The sequence below is a fragment of the Rhipicephalus sanguineus genome, chromosome 7 (assembly GCF_013339695.2).
Source record: "Rhipicephalus sanguineus isolate Rsan-2018 chromosome 7, BIME_Rsan_1.4, whole genome shotgun sequence".
NCBI lineage: Eukaryota > Metazoa > Arthropoda > Arachnida > Ixodida > Ixodidae > Rhipicephalus > Rhipicephalus sanguineus.
Genome location: NC_051182.1, coordinates 28,348,190 through 28,367,696, shown reverse-complemented (window position 1 = coordinate 28,367,696; position 19,507 = coordinate 28,348,190). Strand labels below are relative to the sequence as shown.

Genomic DNA, 19,507 nt, shown 5'->3' with positions numbered 1-19,507 from the left:
CTTTAATGCTATCGTGTTATAATACCCAAAATGGGTGGTGTGAAAGAACAAGAATTTTGCCTATTGGCCATATGGATGGTGCCAAGATGGCAGTACGTGATGGCAGTCACATGAAATTCATATATTTAGTGCATGTCACAGTGTTAAATGCAGCCAAGGATGGCAAAAGGTTAGGTGAACTGATGAAATGAAGAAATTTGGAGGCACAAGAACTTTGAGGACGTTTGAGGTTCGCCTTCTAGAGTAGAACGTGATATCGTAATTGGGCCTCGTGCGCATCGCCTTCAACTGTGCTGCTAGGAAAGGAACAATTGTGCACATAACATTGGCCGTTTCAAGCTATTCTAGAAGGCCTACTGGATGTACAGTTGCGAAGTGCCCACTATGCCATAATTCTTTCTTTTGCAAATTTATGAAGTGCCCACTAAGTGTCCATAAGGTGCCACAGTACCTGTACAGCTGCACACTTTGTAATGGTGGGCACCTTTAACCCTTTGTGCATCAGGAGGACACATACAACCCACTTGTCCTCCTGCAGAAAATTTTTTTCCCACATAACCTGTCGCAATTAGCGCAACACTATGTGGCTGCTATCTTAACTAAGTGTATGTAAGCTTGAGAAAAATTGTTTTACAGTGGTTTCGAAAGGTGGCAGTAGTGCCACAATGCTGTTGAAATTTGTTACATTTCTTACGAAGCTTCTGAATTTTCCTCTCGTTCAGATTGTTAAAAAAATCTGTCACTCCAAATGCGAGGTAATTTTCTCTTTTTTCTGGTTTTCTAGAGAGGCGATTTCAGCTCCCAGTCATCACGTGTTGCTGTAGATTTGGGCAGTAACTTGACCGATAAATGCATCAAACATAGTCCTTTGCGAAATTGCCATGCTTTTCACTAAGCATAATTGTTGATAATGGTGCATGAAAATAATTTTCTTGATATCATATGCCTCTTGAAAAGGGGGCAAATATTCAGGGACAACATCAGTACTCGACCATTTCGACAGCGGAGGAACGGACAGCAAAATCGACAAAAAATCGTTGGTGTATGCGGTGAAGCAAGCTTTACAGGAACAGACCACAGCCCTATGAACGTTTGTAAGGCGAATGTGCAGGTGCTGTTCTACTGCTGGAAAGAGGTGCGCAGAACATTCCTCTGCATCACTTGAGAAATGCTCCTTCGTGCCACTTGTTTCGGCTGTTTCATCCCAAGTACCCGGTGATGTGATCGCATCATGGTACCTTCCTGAATCAGTGGGACATGTGTGTCCCACTTTTTCCAGCAAAGTACTGGCTTGATATTGATGAAATTTGTTTTATACTATTTCTTTGTGGTTTATACGTATATACCCGAGCTGGTTTTTGTAACACCGTGACAAATACATAGGCGGACCTACATAAGGTTAAACCAGCTACTCGTGCAATTCACATGTTTTGATGCTTGGTGCAATTCTACTATTCTTTTACGCAATATTACATGCGTTAAGGAGACTCCTCCCAGTACGTGACATTCTTGTAGCATTCTTTTACAAAGTACTTTCAAGCACTGGCGTGGCTCCATGGTAGAACACCTGCTTGCCACGTAGAAGGCCTTGGTTCGATACCCACACAGACCAAATATTTTATTTATTTATTTGCATCTAGCCTGAATTTTCGCTCACGGACAACGCCGATTTTTCGCTCACAACCAACGATGCCGACGTCGACACCGCCATTTCTGCAAAACGAGCTCTTTAACGCTATCACATTACAATGGAATCGACTTGTACAAGGCTGGGTGAGTTGGAGATAGTTGGTAGAGGCCATCAATCCTGCAGTGGACATAACATAGGCTGAGTATGATGATTGATTATGCCAGTATGACGATTATGCCATGTGTTATTTCATCTATGCTCAAATGTGACAAGTACATTCGAGCATAGATGAAATATGATTTAGTAGCGATGGAACTAAAGTTATGAGGTTTACCGATTACTTGGCACCCATTGCTGCAGCCCGCAAGAAGGGCCGTGCCGGAGGCGGCTGGGATGATGATGATGATGAAGATGAGGCCACCGACGATGGTAATGCGTCAGGAACGGTGAGCGACTCAGCAAGCATCGGTGATTCCAACAGGACCGGTGAACTTCCTAGTGAACCTGCTGCTCAGTAAGTGTGCTAAGTTTAAGAAGGATTTCATCTGTTGTGGCTGTGTACTTTACTGAACATGATGTGTTCATATAGAAGGTGATCTGGTTTATTGTGAATGTGTGACAAGTAGGGTTGTGTGAATGTCAGACAACTTAGAATAATGAATCGAACGTAGTGCTGTTCGATTTTGGTTCCCGAATCGAGTGGTAACCTTTAAAAATGGGAGACTTTTCTAACAATTAACATTGTCAACTGTGCGAGATAAAAAAATGTAACAAGTTTCATCCTATTCGTAATTTGTGTAGTAGCAGTGGACAGCACATTGTGTTGCTCAGACAGCCACAACTTTCAAATGAAACACAACCACTCCCCCAAAAAATGTTGTGTAGACTAGAGCACTGCATGGGCCGTGATGTTAGGCCCGCCGGGCCCGGCCCGGGCCCGGAACTCGTTCAAGTTTACCCGCCCGAACCTGGCCCGGTGACTCAAAGCGAAACCCGGGCCTGGCCCGAACCCGAGAAAATATTTCGCCTACCGGCCCGGCCCGGCCCGACAGGGGCCCGAGCCACTAATCTAGGTGGTGTTGACCGAACATGGAATCGACAGCAAGGCTCTTAAGTGGCAAATATCTACGCTTTGTTGGTGCATGTTTCGTTAACAATTATACTTTAACCTACGGTAATTTCTTGTAAAAAGGGGCTCACGGTGGAAACAGCTGAGCGGACATACTGGGTACAATGAATGTTTGTTCAGCAGTGGCATACTGAACCAATTTTTTCTGCAAGTACAATGGGGATCATCAAAGGAGCTTTGTAGCGGATAACATTGTATAGCAAGGAAAGTGATTTGCAGCATAAATTCAGTTTCGATAGGGAGCGTAATAAAAACAGAGGAGGCAGAGAATGCCCTCTTCACTTTGTTTTTATTGCACTCTCTGTTGAACTTTGAAGCATGCCATAACGACAAAGCTGATTGTGCACCCTTCTGGATATGTAGCCTCTGTCTTCAACATAGTAGCACCTTGCCACAGCAAGAGAACTAGAGGAAGAAACCAAATTTATTACGTTGTTGTAAATACACAAACCTATATATAAAAATTATAGTGAACTGCGTGCACCACGTGTACTGTTAGAAATATGGATAAGCAGAGAAAAGGAAGAAAACAACAATTTGTCATAGCATTACTTTTCATATATCACACCGCTTGCTGGTATATACAGTATGCAACCACAGTATATACAGTATGCAACCAAGTTTTTTGTGGCACATTTTATAGTTTATCTCTTCACATGTTATTGTGCAAAAAATCAAATTGTCAAGGGATTGCGGCTTTAAGCACACCATGCACCGTTGCATCACATACCCTGCCGCGGTAAATTTTCTCGCACTACTTGCGCTAGTCGCAGGGGCGCACACATAGGCGTGCGCAGGGTTCCCCATTAGGGGGGGGGGGGCAAGGGTCGTCGCAGTACCCCCCCCCACCCTTCTAAGTCAATGTATGGGGCAGATTTTGCCCCCCCCCCTCTTAGGTGACTAGAAGGGTCAATGTACGGGGCAGATCTAGCACCCCCCCCCTCTTAGGTGATTAGGGGGGCGGCTGCCCCCCCCTGTGCGCACGCCTATGGGCAGCACATCTGCCTTGCGAATTGTGAAGGCGTCGGCAGTCGTTGTTCTTAACTTTCACCACTGGAGCAAATTTAGAATATCTTTGTGGGCCTCTGCAGAATGAAAATAGCTGTCCAGCTCATCCCTTCATTTCTCTCGTTTTCGAACGTCATGCCACTGTCATATATAAAACTCCTCTTTGAGGGCTTCTTCTTGCAGTTTTCAGCTGTGTAAGTTATGCACGGTTCCGTGCTCTTTTTTTACATATTATAATGGTTTATGCCTTCCTAACGAAGTTGTACTGGTAGAAGGTGGTCATTGGATTACGCGAGTAAAACTGGCAGAAGGTAGATGAAGCAATTTCTATCTATTTTCAGGGTTCGTTCCAGTTTGGTAATAAAGGCGCGGATAAGCTTCTCGACGCTTACTCATTGGGTGCATATGGTTCGAAGTAAAGGGACATCACCCGGCACGGAATTCGTAATTGTCTTTTTTTTCAAACCAGATATTTCGTCAAGCGATTATACCTTGCCCCACGCCTTCTTTAATGGACCTATGCTATTCCTGCACATTCCAACGCTGTTGCGGCTCTCGCACTGTACTATAGCACAGGGGTCTCAAACACGCAGCCCGCGGACCTCCCACTACCGCCTGCAGCCCGCATATGACTGTCTTCGTCCCATTTTTTTTCTTTATAAGTACGTTCTTAAGCTACACAGGCATGAGTTAACTACTCAGCTTCAGCATTACTATCAGCCTCATGACGGCTCACGTTGATACTCACTTCTACTCACAGATACTTCAACGCACTAGCGTTCATACGCCAGCTCAATATTGATTGACCAGAGGTGTGCCTTGATTCCCCCTGCCCCCACAAAATTTTTCAAAGGAAGTTCTTGATAAAAATATCTCGTGTGAGTCGTATTGTTCAATAAAAATGTCCTTACTGAATTGCAATCATTGATAGCTCGTATGTGAAGGTAGATCAAAATGCGCATTGTACAGCATCGATTATGCGAGATATTGGCGTTTAAGTGCATTGACATATTGATTGCAAAACCTAATCATACTCTAACGGACTCAGGAGTCGACTAACTCACATGCAGATTGAGCCGTGAGTCCGAGTGAGTAATATTTAGGTGAGTCTGAGACCGAGGGAGTCCGATTGAGAAAAAATTGAATGAGTCTGAGTCCGAGTGAGTCCGGTTGAGGAAAGTTTTGGTGAGTCTGAGTGTGAATGAGCCCTAAGGGCAAAAATTACACCATCTCCCACTCAAGGGAGCCATGAGGGAATGTGAAGCAGCATTGGGGGCGCACACCAAGTTTCCGTTACGTTCACTCGGCGTTTCCGTTAGTATGTGATGTTTGTATTTAGTGTTTGTGTTATCATTACGTTGTGTTTGTGCGTTGCTTTCCGTTAGCGCCGAGTGTACGAGTGGCGCCGACGTTGACGTTACAACTCGTCTGAACGGGAGCGAAGCAAGAATGACGGACGCCGACCGAGTGCACGCGCTTGTATACACATGAAATGGGGGAGGGAGAGGAGAGAGTGGGTTACAGGCTGTATTTGGCTGCGGCGCGGCTACAGCGCGGGGGAGGAGAGGAGAGAAGGCGACTAAACACTGCGTAAAGGAGGAGAGTGGGAGAGAGAGTAGGCGCATGCGCAGAGGAGCGCGGACGCCACCACCGACGACGGACACAGCCCCGAGCAAAAGCGGCTTCGCATCTAAAATATATTCCAAGAGTGAGTCTGAGTGAGGCCCACATTTCCTGCTGACCTATGTGCATGGCAGGGCTAAAATATTTTTTTTTCGTGAGGCACCCCCTGTGGCCACCATCTGTTGATACATAACCGTGAAATAAAACTCTGCATTTCAGAATCGGCGTCCTGATTTCAGTCATTTTGGAGATAGGTATCCATATGTTGGAATTCTGCCACCAAACACCCTTCACAAATGACCCATATATGAGATATGGAAAAGTTATTTCAAATGGCTGCGTTAGCTGACATTGGGTTGCGACCTATTCTCCCCTCCCCCCTTTATCTTCGTCACTGCCCTTTCCCCTGCGGGAGTAAATTTTCGGGAATGCGGCCTGTTAGCTGGGGTGAGCTTGAGACCCCTGATATAGCGGAACAAGACGAAAGCTCAGAAGTTAACAATGTGGGCACAAAAAGCAGGCTGTGCATGTCCATCTCGCGCCACATAATCGCTGGAAGCCGTGACGGAACCATGGAAAGAGAAGGTGTCTTTATAGGAATTCCATAGAATGAGACATCGTGCAGTTGTTTTGCTTAATGTTTAAGTCCTTCTGTTTAAGTCCTTTTGATTAAGGCTGAAATTTTCAAGTACGTTTCCCCGCTTTGGAGCTCTGTGATCGCTATTGCGATGATAAATTAGAGGTGTAAATTTATTGTATTACATTTATTTCTGCGATTACAGAATAACATTTGGGATATAAAATAATAACGAATGCAAATAAAGCACAGAATAGCGATATGTCAACTATATAAGCGCCTGGTCTATTTACTATTAGCTCGCCTGTTTCAGATAAATCAAGTAGCCCCGTATGCAAGAAGCAAGAAAAGTTCATTACTTATCCCTCATAAAGCTTCTCCAAATATATTGCCCCACATAAAGAAAAGTGTTTCTTTTTTTTAGATAAAATGTGAAACGTATATGTATGCACAATGTAGGTGGAAGAAACTCAAATTGACACTGAAGAGAAAAACGATTTTTCTATTATCAGTAAATTACTCTTTTACAATTCCAAAATCACAACGCTTGTTGCGACAACACTCTTGGTAAGTGATAAAACGCACCTTCAAATTTACGCAGCAGACGCCGTGACATCATATATTCTGACAGTCTCTACTAGGGCCTACGTAGTTCCTAATCGGTAAAAATGAAGCCCACTGACCTGTGAGGGGGCCATAGACTTAACATACTAAGCTTCAGGAAATTTCGTTGAGCGAAAGCCGCTCCCCTATTCACTTAAGAGGGGGGGCACAAAGTCAGCCCCACACATTGACATAACAGGGAGGGGGGAGCACTGCGACACGGGGGGATGCAATGTCAGCGCCATACATTGACATAATGTGGAGGGGGGGGGCACTGCAACAAACCTTCACTTCCCCCCTGAAGGGGAACCCTGCTCACGTCTATGCCCGTACTGATAAGCATCGGACAGACAAAGAAGCACGATAGCTCCCACCAGTAAATGGCCCAGTTCGGCTTATCACCAACAATCTTTAACTGGTGCAAGCATACTTTGTGTAAGCATAACTGGTGTGTAAGCATAACTGGGGTAAGCATTTGACAGTGTTTAACGCTGTTGTAAGCATACCTTGTCTTTTATCACGCTGATAAAGTCAGGTTCATTTTTCAACTATGACAGGATTATTTTAAGACTGTGGTGTTCCCAGGTTGTACGAGAAAGAGGCGCAGTCGGTGGACGCCTTTGTCGATCCCAGCCTCGACTTCCCACCTTCGCGACAAGAACTGGACGAAGCTCGCGAAAGGAGCGCAGTGCTCAACGTCGACAGGGTTGTGCAGCTGCTGAGTGCAAAGATCTTTGCACCGCAGCAGGGCACACAGATGGTGAGAACTTGCTCTTTCGCAGTTGTAGCTAGTCTCTGCATCTTTAGATGTGTACTCCTTGCACCCAACATTGGTAGCTGAGTGGATGAGACTTTACACAAATAAGCACGAGACGTAGGTTTAATTCACGGCCACGGCAGCCACATTTTGATGGCCACGAAATGTGAGAACACCTGTGTAGTTTCATGTAGGTTTGTGGCCAAAAAGTAATCCAGGGTCCTCCACTACGTTTTTAACGTAGCTGCCATCACAGTTTATTTTTGGACGTAGCAGTAGGGAAAGGAAACATAAACAGCTATCTAATACTCATGGTCCCATGAGAATTACACAGGACTGGTGTTTCTGAGTGTAAGAGACAGGAAAACATAACATGCAGGGTCACACTTATGAACTTTTATGTATTTTCTTGGAAAATGCAAGTTTGAAATTTTTCTTTACAATGTTAACAATGCCAATCTATGGACTTTTTTTTTTGCTTGATATGCTTCATGCCCACTTGATACAGGATGGTCAAGGCTTTGAAAACATTTCACAAGGCGTGGCGTCATGACCATCGTATTCTTGCACCTCAGTGCTCTGAAGTGAAACCTTCGTTTCATATATTTACACCATGTATAAGATATTGCTTTTTACTACAGTCGAACCCACTTATAACGATCCCACATATAACGATCTATCGGTTATAACGACCATATTTGGGTGCACTTACGATTTTCCTATGCTAACCATTGAAGCTGCGTCCAGATATAGCGGACATTTTTCAAAGCCTCCTACTTTTACAACGAACACTTCAGACACGGTCGCGGTAAAAGTATGGTGCATACGAAGCGAAAAAAAGTTAAAATATGCCTTCTAAAGCGTGACAGGGGCGCGCGCTCGCGCGTGCCCCGCTCCAGTTTACTCGCGACTAAGATACCCAGATCGGCGAGCACCGCACGCAGATTTCGGACGCTGCGAGCGAGGTCGCTCACTTTTCAGGCGTTTCTTCAGTGGTAGAATGGCAGTGGGGAAAAAAAATAGTAGGCATCATGAAGCCTTGCGGTCAGCTTTCGCACAGTAACCTTTCCTGACGCCGTTCTCTGCAGCTACGACCGCCTGCGATGAACCAAACAATGCCTTGGAACGCAAGGATAACCGCAATAACTTTCCATCGCAAAAAGGTTCACTGCGTCCCTAAACTTGTCGACGCCACAATGTGCCGCGAAAAGTCGTCCGTCTTTCCGGTAACGGCAGAGACCGGTCGATCGGTGATAACGATTTCCGCGCGATTGCGGCGATGCCTTCGCGGATAAGCATCAGAAAAGAGCGAAGGCGAGGTGGCGGCCGTCGATGAACGTGCCATTATGCCTTATAGCCGACAACCTTATCACAGTCATCTGTAGATATCTGCGCGGCTGCGCGTGTGGCGTACTACGCCGTACACTGCGGATTGACGGTGGTACGAGCGCGCCATGCTTAGCCATGCTGCCGTTCGCAAGTTCGCCGCCGCCGCGTCGTGCGAGACCGCTTTAAAGTGCACGTCGCTTTGTAGAAACGAAATTAGCTCGGTGTTGTTGAGCGGCGTGGACACCGAGAAACGTCGATGCACTGACAGCGAGCGTATACTGCGTGTTTGACTAGGTGACAACTCAAGTGCGCCGCGCATCGTGGTGCACGGCCGCGAGAGCATCGCGGAGACGTAGAGTGCGCGTTGCATGGAAAATACTTGTTTTCGCCGCGTTGAACGAAGAGGGTAGTCGCCACACCCGTGCACGGTCCGGAGTGAAGCAAGCACGAAAAACGTACAAACGCCAGTGACTCCGCGACCCGAGTAGGCGACGCGCTGCACGCAACTAGCCAGGGATGATCGGCTCCACGTCGCGGTACCGCGCTTCGGTGAAACGGTGTCGGCTCATTGCAAAGGCGGTTAATTCACTCGTGAGCACGCAGCGGGCGTCGCTTCATGACGCGAAAAGGCTTAGCTTGTTACCGAAGGGGTTGTTAGCACTTTAACAAAAGTGCACAAAAAAAAAAAAAACGGCTTGGCCGCTAAGCGCACGTTTTTAAGGGCGAGTCCATATACAACGAACTACTGATATAACGACCACTTTTCGCGACACTTTCGAGTTCGTTATAAACGGGTTCGACTTATTAGTATTCTCATGAGTCTGCAGTTTTGATTTTGGCAAATGAGTTAAATAGAAGCCCACAATGTGGAGGAATGTTTCTGAAATGGCGAAACAATTTTTATCCTCCCATTAAAAGCGCAACACAAGAAAGGGATTCCTCTTTTTACTTTGTATGACTTTTATAAAAGAATGTTCGAAGCTAAATTATATTCTGAATCAGGGGCCTCAAGCTCACCGTAATCTAATGGGCTGCAGTCACGAAATTTAGTCCCCGCAAGGGTCTGGAGAGGGAAGAAGGTTAGAGGAAGGTGGTGGGGGATGAACTAAAACAAAATGTCATCTAATGTCGCCATTTGGATGAAGGGCTTTTCTGTGTCCGATATACGAGTCATTTCTGAAGGAAATTTTATGTCAGGCTTCGAGAAACATATCGATACTCATATCCAGAATGACTGTAATCTGTACGCCAATTGTGAAATATAGTTTTTGTTTTACGGTTATGTTTTGAAGCGACCCTACAACACTTTTCCAAGTAAGCATCAAATGGCTTCATTAAACGAGTGTATTGCCTCACGAATCGACCACTGGAACAATTTTTAGAATCCGTCAAGTACGAGCAGAGTCGCAGAAATTTTGTCGCAGGTTGTAATTGCTTTCTCTCTTCTCTTGTCCTGACGAGCGTGCTCGGAGCTAAACAGGGAGGGATGCCGCGGGGGAAAAAAGTTACGTCACGTGCACGTCATGACCTTGAGCGCTTTTTCTTTTCTTCGAATGCACGGCTTACATTCAGTGTGATCGCAAGCGTGCGTGCAGGCACGGGGTGGCCTCCCGGGGCAGCCACAATAACTATGCAGCTCACGATGCTCAAATCAGCCAATAGCCGGGAATTTGGGTATATGGCATCATTTGTCGAGAGAGAACGATTTGTAGCTGACTTTGAGAATTAATTGTAAATTCAGGCCGCGTACTGCGCTATAATATTTGGCTCGCGTGTTCTCAGGGGCCTTGACTACCGATCGGCAGCGTTTTCTGACCATGTGCTGAAAATGTGTAGCAGCGCTCCCTTAACACATGGTGACTGCATGGGGTGCTTCACGAAACAAACGCATGCTTGAGATCAGTCACCTCTGCCCAGCTCATGAGCATACTTAAGAAAATTTTTTTTTTAATTTGGGACGAAAACAGCCATGTGTGGGCCGAGTCAATAGCGAGAGGTCCGGATGTTTGAGACCCCTGTTCTAAATCAGCATTCGGACAGAATCCAGTCTTGCTGAGGAACAACACACGGCCAAAACGCTTCTTAAATGAAAACATCTTAACGTTCATTGGTGCTGTGTTGTTTTTTCATCAGTATGAATTATGGTTTGTTCTTTGTGATGTGAATCCACGTTTTGTATGCTGCTGTATTGTCTCCTAGTTCTGAGGGGAGTTGGAACTACCTAGCAGCTGTTTTTTTACCATACCCACCGTTTGTGCACACTAGTGTGTTTTGTGGTGGTGAACTAGATAATCTACATCGTGACATGGCAGTGAGATAGTGTAATTCAGTGACGTACCTTATGACCATATCATGGTTTTGAAATGTAACTCCCCAGCATTTAATACGTCCATCGAATGTCTCTTCTAAGTTTAGACGTGTGGTCCATTTTGCAATAAGTTATTAGCTCAAGTAACTATGAAGAAGACCTAGTTTGTTCGAAATATTGAGATAGATCAGATTTGTGTTCAGTACATCTCTTGTTGGCTTGTGGCAGGATGTTGCTTGTGAACCAGGCGTGTTTGTATTGAATTAATAATTGCCTATAACCAATATTCTTCCAATAAAAAAATTTGCGCAGCTTGCACTAAGTTGCGCAAGGCTGGGTCACAGCAGAGCTGCTGGGCACCTAGCTGGTCCTGGCTTGGCCATGCTTTTACCCTCTCACCTCTATACATGGCTATGCTTGCTCTCTTTTTCTTTTTTGTCACTGTTTTATCTGTTTCCTTCTCTATCTATTTCTCTTTCTTGCTTTTCTGATCTCTCTCTCTCTCTCTATTTCTCACTTCCTCTTTCTTTCTGTCTCCTCTCTCTTTGTTCGCCCTTCTGTCTTTCTCTCTTTCTGTCCTATGCTTTACTGTCTCCCTCCCCCTCACTTCCCTTTCCCACCCTCTTGCTATTTTATACTATGCTATACTATACTATACTATACTATACTATGAAAGGCTATGCTGTGCTCTGCTAGTGTGCCTGGGTAGCCGAGTGGTTACGACGCTCGCCTTCGGATCGTGGGTACGTGGGTTCGAATCTCACCTCACCAAGAAATTTTTTTCGCCAAGAATTTCTCTCTTTCCTTCTCTCTCTCTCTCTGTGTACTCGGTCTCTCGCCCATCAGAGTTATTGCATCCACGCCGGACAAATCGGCGCTTGTGTTCTGGGAGTGAAGCAGAGGAGGATGAAGAGAGCACGTGTCGTTTCATGATGATGATTTTCTCATCCTATCAACGCACACGGCAGACCTTGAGCATAACAGCTCTGCTGTAAAACCAAAATATGAAAACCTTATGTTCATTCTGAAATCATTGAACACACAAATCTATGCCTGGGAAGTGGGCATTCATGGCCTTTAAAAATAAATGTGAGCAGTCGTTATTACTTCACTAAACATTGCCCCGCATTTCGTATGTGCATTTTGATGGTTGATGCAAAATATGGGAACAGCCATGCTTTATTGTATTTTCTCATTTTTGCTATTGATTATAAGCATTTGGAAGCGATCATTTTGTTGTAGCTTTGCTTTTATTAAGAGAAGAAAGTTGAAGAAAAAAAGAGCAATCTGTTTATATAGACACATTCTCACAAATGCTTTCGTGAAATGATGCAAATCTTCACTGCATTCCTTGACACAATCTGTTCCTTTCTGCCCCTTGTGCCCCCTCCAAAACCACCAGAGGGCTCTGGTGTTGATCGAAGCTTTGCTGAGAAAGGGCCACATCAATCTCGCAAGCCAGGGGGCACCTCTCCTGGCACATCTTCAAGACTTGCAGACGAAGTCATCTGACCCTGTTCAAGTCAAGGCCAAGAAGGTGAACACTGAAAGGGCATGAAAGGACTGTTTGGGAGCCTGGTTGTTGCTTGGCAGTCAAAATTTTAGGGTGCTAAGTTACCAGATACAGCAGAAAAGAAGAAGCTTACATGTGGGACAAGTGGAAACAGCTGAGAATAGCGTATTCCTCTTGTCAGCTGCTTCTTTAGTGTCATATTTGTATAGCACCCTAAAATTTAGTCAATCCAGGGGTCATCTGCTTCTTCATCTTTCTCACATCCCTTTCTTTTCTTCAGTACAGTTATTTGACTTATTTCCTTACTCAGTGTGCACAGCAAACACTTTGGTAACTACATGCTTTGTCTACTTGAACACTGTATCAGCAGAACAGAGCCCTATTTTGCATAGCCTCCCTTATCATCTAATTCCAGAAGAATTGACTGACCATCTTGGTAGGGTAGCGCAAAATTAAACGAAAAACACAATCAAGAGGAAGAAGCACTGTCCTGTTTTTCCATCTCGCTCGTGTTCTTCATTTAATTTTGCACTGCCTTACCAGGATGCTCATCATCTAATGTCCCTGTATATTCTGCGAATGAGAGCAGAGTTGTGCATAGGTCCACCATTTTGTTCCAAAATGACACGGTAACCTCACTCCCTGTCCTCGCAGGAGCCGAAATTGTTGTGCTTGTACGAGCATGTCCATCTGGTGCGTTGCTCGATAACACCTGTGGACTAGTAAAGTAAGAATTGGGTGGTTTTGTTGAGACTGTAAAGTCGGCTTCTCATCTGTGCAGTGGAACGTTTGATGTAAATTTCTACCATGTCGTATCAATCGGCAAGTAGCAAGATGTACTCCTAACTACAATGTGCAGGAAAAAAAAAGAAAAGGAAAAAAAGATCCTTGCTTATTGCCGTGAAGCCACCTTCTTTGCATTGCCATGAAGTTAGCTTACACTCTGAAATTCTCGTGTAACCCGCACCTCAACTTTTGCTCCGAATTGTCTGTATTTTTTGTGCAGTTGATACGTGAATACAGTGGGTGCGTTTCTGCTTTCTTTGAGAACATATATGGGCACACTAATCGCATCTAAAAGTCCTGTGGCACAATTCTTGTTTTGGCAAAAAACAAAAAATTATCATGGTATGTGTTGTCATTTCTATTGTTTCCAATAAAAAATCTATAAACTCCATGAACTTTGTTTGAGCAAACCTTGTGGCACTCTCTGTATAAATTCGAGCTTATGATAGCGTTGTATTGCAGGCTTTCTTTTTTAAGTTCACTGCAACCAGTACAAAAATGCAGAAAAGGAATATACAAACATCATATGCTAACATATTGGGTGGATTCAGCGCGATACAATGAGGGCACAGATATGAAGAAGGGACGCGAACACCAGTGCTCTTCTCACAACTAACTTCATTAGCACAGAAACATATTTTATTAAAGCACAACCTATAACCACGTGACCACACGCCGATGACGTCAAACAGAGGATAAATGCAAAAGATAAGGACTAACTTGAACAAACTGTATCATGTGACAAAACTATTCAAGAAAGAAATTTCTCTGTCATGCAGGGCTAAAGAATAGAGCTGTGCGAATAGCAAAATTTTGGGTGCGAAGCGAATTCGAATATTGAAGTGTGAGTGCGAATCGAATCGAATATTTTTCAAATATTTCTCGAATATTTCTAGAATTTTTTTCGAATACTTCGAAGTGAAATTGCAGAAAAAAAAGTTAGAGGATTTCTAAGCATATTCTTATGAGACAGCAACATGAAAGTGTTTCTTTTCGCTAGGTTGATGAAGCACTGGCGGGGTGGTGTTTCATAGTTGTCTTATCAAGAATGAGGCAATGTAGAGGCCGAATTCTATTTATGTACATGATTTGGTGCAAAGAAAGTGTTGCCGACAACACTTCACACGTGATAGGCAAAGATGCCATTTCCTCAGCCTCTCCTCCTCTTTCAACTTCTGTGGAAGCCCAACTGATGTGGCGGACAAGGGTGTGTGCTCCCTTCAAGTCCGGAGTTCCAAATTGCCTCGTAGACGTCGATATATAAGAACATGTGAAATTTTGGATGCTAAAAAGCTTCGGATTTCGATTTTTCGGACTTCCTGCCCAAATTTCAGGTCCAAAACAGCCTTAATTGAGCCCCCACCTCTGCCACATCTTTCATCTCCATGTTGGAACCAGCGTTTTCTTGGGTTTGTACATTTGCGACCGTAGCAGAGCTTGAAAGGCAGCTTTGCCGCAATACCGGGGTGTGATAAGGTGAAGCATATTGAAAATCTAGGGATCACTTTCAATCGAACGTTGACAGTGTCTTGGCAAAGTTCGACCGTAACAGACCTTGAAAGGCAGCTTTGCCGCAATACCGGAGTGTGATGAGGTGAAGCACGATGTAAATTTAGGGACCACTTCCAATCGGACGTTGACTGTCTCTTGGCAAAGTTCGACCGTAACAGAGCTTAAAAGGCAGCTTTCCCGCAATGCGACAGTGTAATGAGGTGAAGCATATTAAAAAATCTGAAGGGGTCACTTTTAATTCGACATTGACTGTATTTGTTTTTGGGAAGTTCGAATAGTTCGAATAGTAAAATTCCAGTGCGAATCGAATTGAATAGCAAACACTATTCGAAAAATATTCGAAATTTCGAATATTCGCACACCCCTACTAAAGAAGGCACACTTACACAACTATAGGGCCCTTTTTGTGACTACAAAGCTTCCATAATTTCTCTGGCAGCCTGATCCGCATGTGCGAAAATACACACAGTGTCTGCAAATATCTGTAGCGAGAGAGAGACGTGAAGGCGGCCGACGTGGCCGTGCCGAAGTCTCGCCACTTTATTCGAACGCCCTAGTACAAGCAGAATGGCAGCGGCTGCCGGCGTCCAGCCCCCAGGAGCGTGAGCTCGTTCTCCTGCTCGCGCCTCGAGCTCTGAGCATACACTGCGCGAGAGGTGCGGCGCGTAAGTGGTAAAAAGGATGATGATGATCGTGAGGGATGACGATGCCGCTACATATCGCTGTACACCCATGTTCATTACAATGTTAGAGTGTACTAGAAGCTTTTGAGTGGCGCGAGTGGCTGCTTGGGAGCGGGCGTTTCAGCGTGGAATGATGCGGTGGCGCTGGCGTCGACCAATCTTCCCGGGCGGATGGCTGGCAGGCGTTCCGCGTACGTGTTGGCGCCTCTCCGTGATCTCCCGCTTTTTTCTTATTCTTATACTTCCTCTCCTTCATAAATATTAATGTAAATAAAGATTATTTGACATTATTGTTATTGAAGTTGCTGCTGACCGCACTGAAGCAGCATAGCACATTATACAGTATAAGGAGCGCGTTTTTTTTTGCCATGTTTTACAGTGTACAATTAAATGAGAAACCAGCTGGCTGGTACACAACGGAAGCCCCCCCCCCCCCCCCATCTCCCCGAAAAAAAAAAATGAGTATGCTGCCCACAAAACGAAGAACTCTTGGCCCGTTCCATGTAAAACACTAAAGCTGGAATCAAAGGGCGCGTTGCTTGTGGCTGCGTGCACACACGACAAAAAAGCAGGCTTTATTGACATTGTTTGAAGAACAGCAGAGTTCTTCCAAACCTCCCTTTGATTTTGAAATATGGGATTAGATTCACTGTTGTAGGACCCACAAAAATTCAAATACGTAATACTGCAGAAGAAGGCTTTCAGTGAAACATAGTCATGGAAGATTTTGAGAGTTCAAAAAACGCAGCACCACTGCAAAGCAGAGTCGTAACTGTAATGATAATAATCATTGATAACACAAAAATACAAGGTTTGCATATTTATGAAACAATACATTTGCGAATTAGCAAATTGTAAAAAACAAAATTATAGAGCCAGGATACAAAAATAACATAAAACAAAGAAAACACAAAGACAGTGTTTAGGTTGTTTTTCCAAAATACATTTAAATAAGAAAAATATGTTATGTTTGCAAAGTCGTTTGAAGGGACACTAAAGTGGAACCACGAATCGGCTTAGATCGATTAATTGTGCTCCGACACCCATAATGCTGCTATTAATACAAAAAGATTCGAAATCTAAGTTTTATTTTGAGATATCGCGTCAGAATTTGCACGTTCTCTCACTTACAAGCCTCTTCTCGGAAAAATTGTTTTTCTTCTTGGTGTACCTTAAAAAAATTAGGAGTGCAATAAAATATGCACGAAAAATGACATCCTTTTTACGCCACTGTAGCAATTTATAACCTACTCAATTTCAGGTACTGCTGTGCGCTTTGTTTCTCATCCCGCGACGTGTTAAACCCTTCACATAAACATGCATACGTGTGACCACATAAAAGCGGATCAGCTGAGCAGTCAATGGCTTGCAATGTTCGTTGCAGCCAACACCCCCAAAATGCTTCTCCTGTTGATTACTGCCAAGACATCCAAGATGCTGTCTTTGTGTAAGTCACTCTTACTAAAACAACCAGTGAAAATTTATTCAAGTTCACTAGTAAAAACAAAAGCTTTCTGTGAAGGGTACAGAAGAACACCGAAATCACAAGATTTTGTGAAAACAGCACCATTTAGGTACTGGCCATCTCATGAAGGCAGCAGAAGCTCATTCATGCATGCACTGCACTTTGGAGCACACATGTTCTAGCAACATAGCCTGCCACATAGTACGTAAGCCTGGAGTCGCTATGCTGATTGACGTATGGGTGGTCTGGTGCAGTCAAAGAGCTGCTATGAAGCGAACCTTCAGCACCTTCCAAGTATCCTTCATCAAGCAACAAGTCAATCAGTTGCTGCTGCTTATACAAGTTAGCAGGCTTGTCTGCGACAGTGAAAAGCGAGCTTACAACCCCCTCTGAAACGTGTGATCCAGCAACACTCTTGGCAAGATTATAACAGCTTAGACAATTATTGGTCGTGAGAAATTGTTGCGGAGTGGGATGAGCATTGCATTCAGATGACAGCCTGACAATACCGAAGAGGTTTTCAATTTTATCTTCGCTTAAGCGGCTTCTAATAAGGTATGCATAGGCAATCTCTGCATGTAAGTAGCTTCAGCAAAATTGATAATATGCACGTAGTCTCTCACAATGAAATGCGGTTCTAAATGTAATTCGCACACAGCACAATCGGCGTCAAGCGGTTTGTCAAGCCGATGGAGGTTCCGCTCCCAAAGGAGTCGTTGTTCTTCGTCATTCGGGGCCTTAAAAAGGGATAACTTGAGACTTTGTTGCACACACGGATGTCCATTTGTGCAACCTGGCGCGTAACAATGTTTAAACGCTGTTTTTTTTTTTTACATTTCGCAACCAAAAGAGAGATGCCGGCCATGCCGCCGAGCAAGCCAAGTGGGAAGATTGGGCGATGGCAGCGCCGCCGCTACTTTCGCCGCAAGTTGGGGATGGGAAAGCAAGGGGAGAGCGTTTCGGTCGCGCCACTCAAAAGTTCTAGTACACTCTAACAATGTCTAGCCAGATGTGGATTAGGATTGCCTATTAGTGAGCGTTTGTTCCTATAATCTAATATTCAAACAGCGGCCCGTTAGGCCGCGATTCGAATAATTTCGAATCGAATAGTTCATATAGTATATACCGCATATTATTAAAAAAATGAGCATTTTTGTCATGACCCTTGCACAATATTTTGAGGACTGGAACTAGGTATGAGTGGATGTCATTTTTTTGGTTTGAAATGAAGCAGCCTTGAATAGTATCAAGATAGCAGTAGGGTGCAAGTTATAAGTGGTGCAATATGCTCCAATTTAAAAATTACTATACTTAGCGCATATAAGCCCGTATAACACGCTTTTAAACTTAAAAAAAAATATGTACATTTAACCTTGAAGTGTCGCTTCGCGGCAGTGCAGATTTCCCCTGGATGGGTTGTTTCACGGCACAGCAACCAGACACTGCAGTGGAACCACCTTTACAGGTTGTTATGTGCGGTCAAATGTACTATACATATATTCGTTCACTTCGAATACTTCGAAATTTCGAATAATCTAAATTCGTATTGAAGCGAATTCGAATACTGTAATATTCATTCAAATATTCGAAACGCCGAATATTCGCCCATCCCTAAAAGGTTGTAAAAAGTGGTATCGCTTTTTCCAGCTTGTTCTCGGCTTTGTTTAAAACGTGTGTTCATTTAATCTCGTAAAGTTTTGCACGACAAATGGAGCATCTCAGATCGGCAGGGTCTTCAGAAAATGTCATTAGGATGAACGTGCAGAAGCTCATTAAACGAATAAAAGTAACACACACCATAGAGATTAATTCAGTGCCAACGGAAAAAGGTAAATTTGTCGTCATAGCTTATGCACGTAAACTTTCACACAGGCTAAAAAATGTTGCAGGAAGATACAACATTAAAGTTCTCTTGTCAGCCCCAAATAAAATGAAAGACATTTGTGGAATAATTGACAGGAAGTTGCTTGAAAAAAGAACAGGTGTAAATAAGAAACGTTGCAAGGTAAAACATATGTCCTCGATAGTTCCATGCAGAGCAGATTGTTGTTTATCTGGTGCCTTTCTCGTGTGGCCACGTCTACATAGGCCAAACGGGCCGCTATTTGAATAGATTACAGGAACATAGACGCTCACTAGTAGGCAATCCTTATTCACATCTGGCTAGACACTGTAATGAACATGGGTGTACAGCGATATCTGCAGACACTGCGTGTATTTTCGCGCATGTGGATCGGGCTTTCTTTAGCGTGCCTTCTTTAGCCCTGCATGACAGAGAAATTTCTTTCTTGATAGTTTTGTCACATGATACAGTTTGTTCAAGTTAGTCTCAATCTTCTGCTTTTATCCTCTGTTTGACGTCATCGGCGTGTGGTCACGTGGTTATAGGTTGTGCTTTAAAATATGTTTCTGCGCTGATAAAGTTAGTTGTGAGAACAGCACTGGTGTTCGCATCCCTTCTTCATATCTGTGTCCTCGTTGTATTGCGCTGAATCCACCCAATATGTTCAACAGAATCCAGCTCGCCGAAATGTCAGTTCTTCTGCATCATATGCTAACTTTTACCAACAGTTTTACTTCTAGG

At 44.1% G+C, this 19,507-nt stretch overlaps 1 protein-coding gene across 2 annotated transcripts in view; it reads left to right on the top strand.

The window, feature by feature from the left end:
- Nucleotides 1–19,507, top strand: part of LOC119398574 (AP-4 complex accessory subunit Tepsin-like) — a 115,510-nt gene that overhangs the window by 94,191 nt on the left and 1,812 nt on the right. For both annotated transcript variants that reach the window (XM_049417667.1, XM_049417668.1), the window contains exons 9-11: nucleotides 1,991–2,144; nucleotides 7,156–7,330; nucleotides 12,367–12,501. In XM_049417667.1, the coding sequence (XP_049273624.1) occupies nucleotides 1,991–2,144; nucleotides 7,156–7,330; nucleotides 12,367–12,501 (464 nt within the window). The remainder of the gene's footprint in view (nucleotides 1–1,990; nucleotides 2,145–7,155; nucleotides 7,331–12,366; nucleotides 12,502–19,507) is intronic.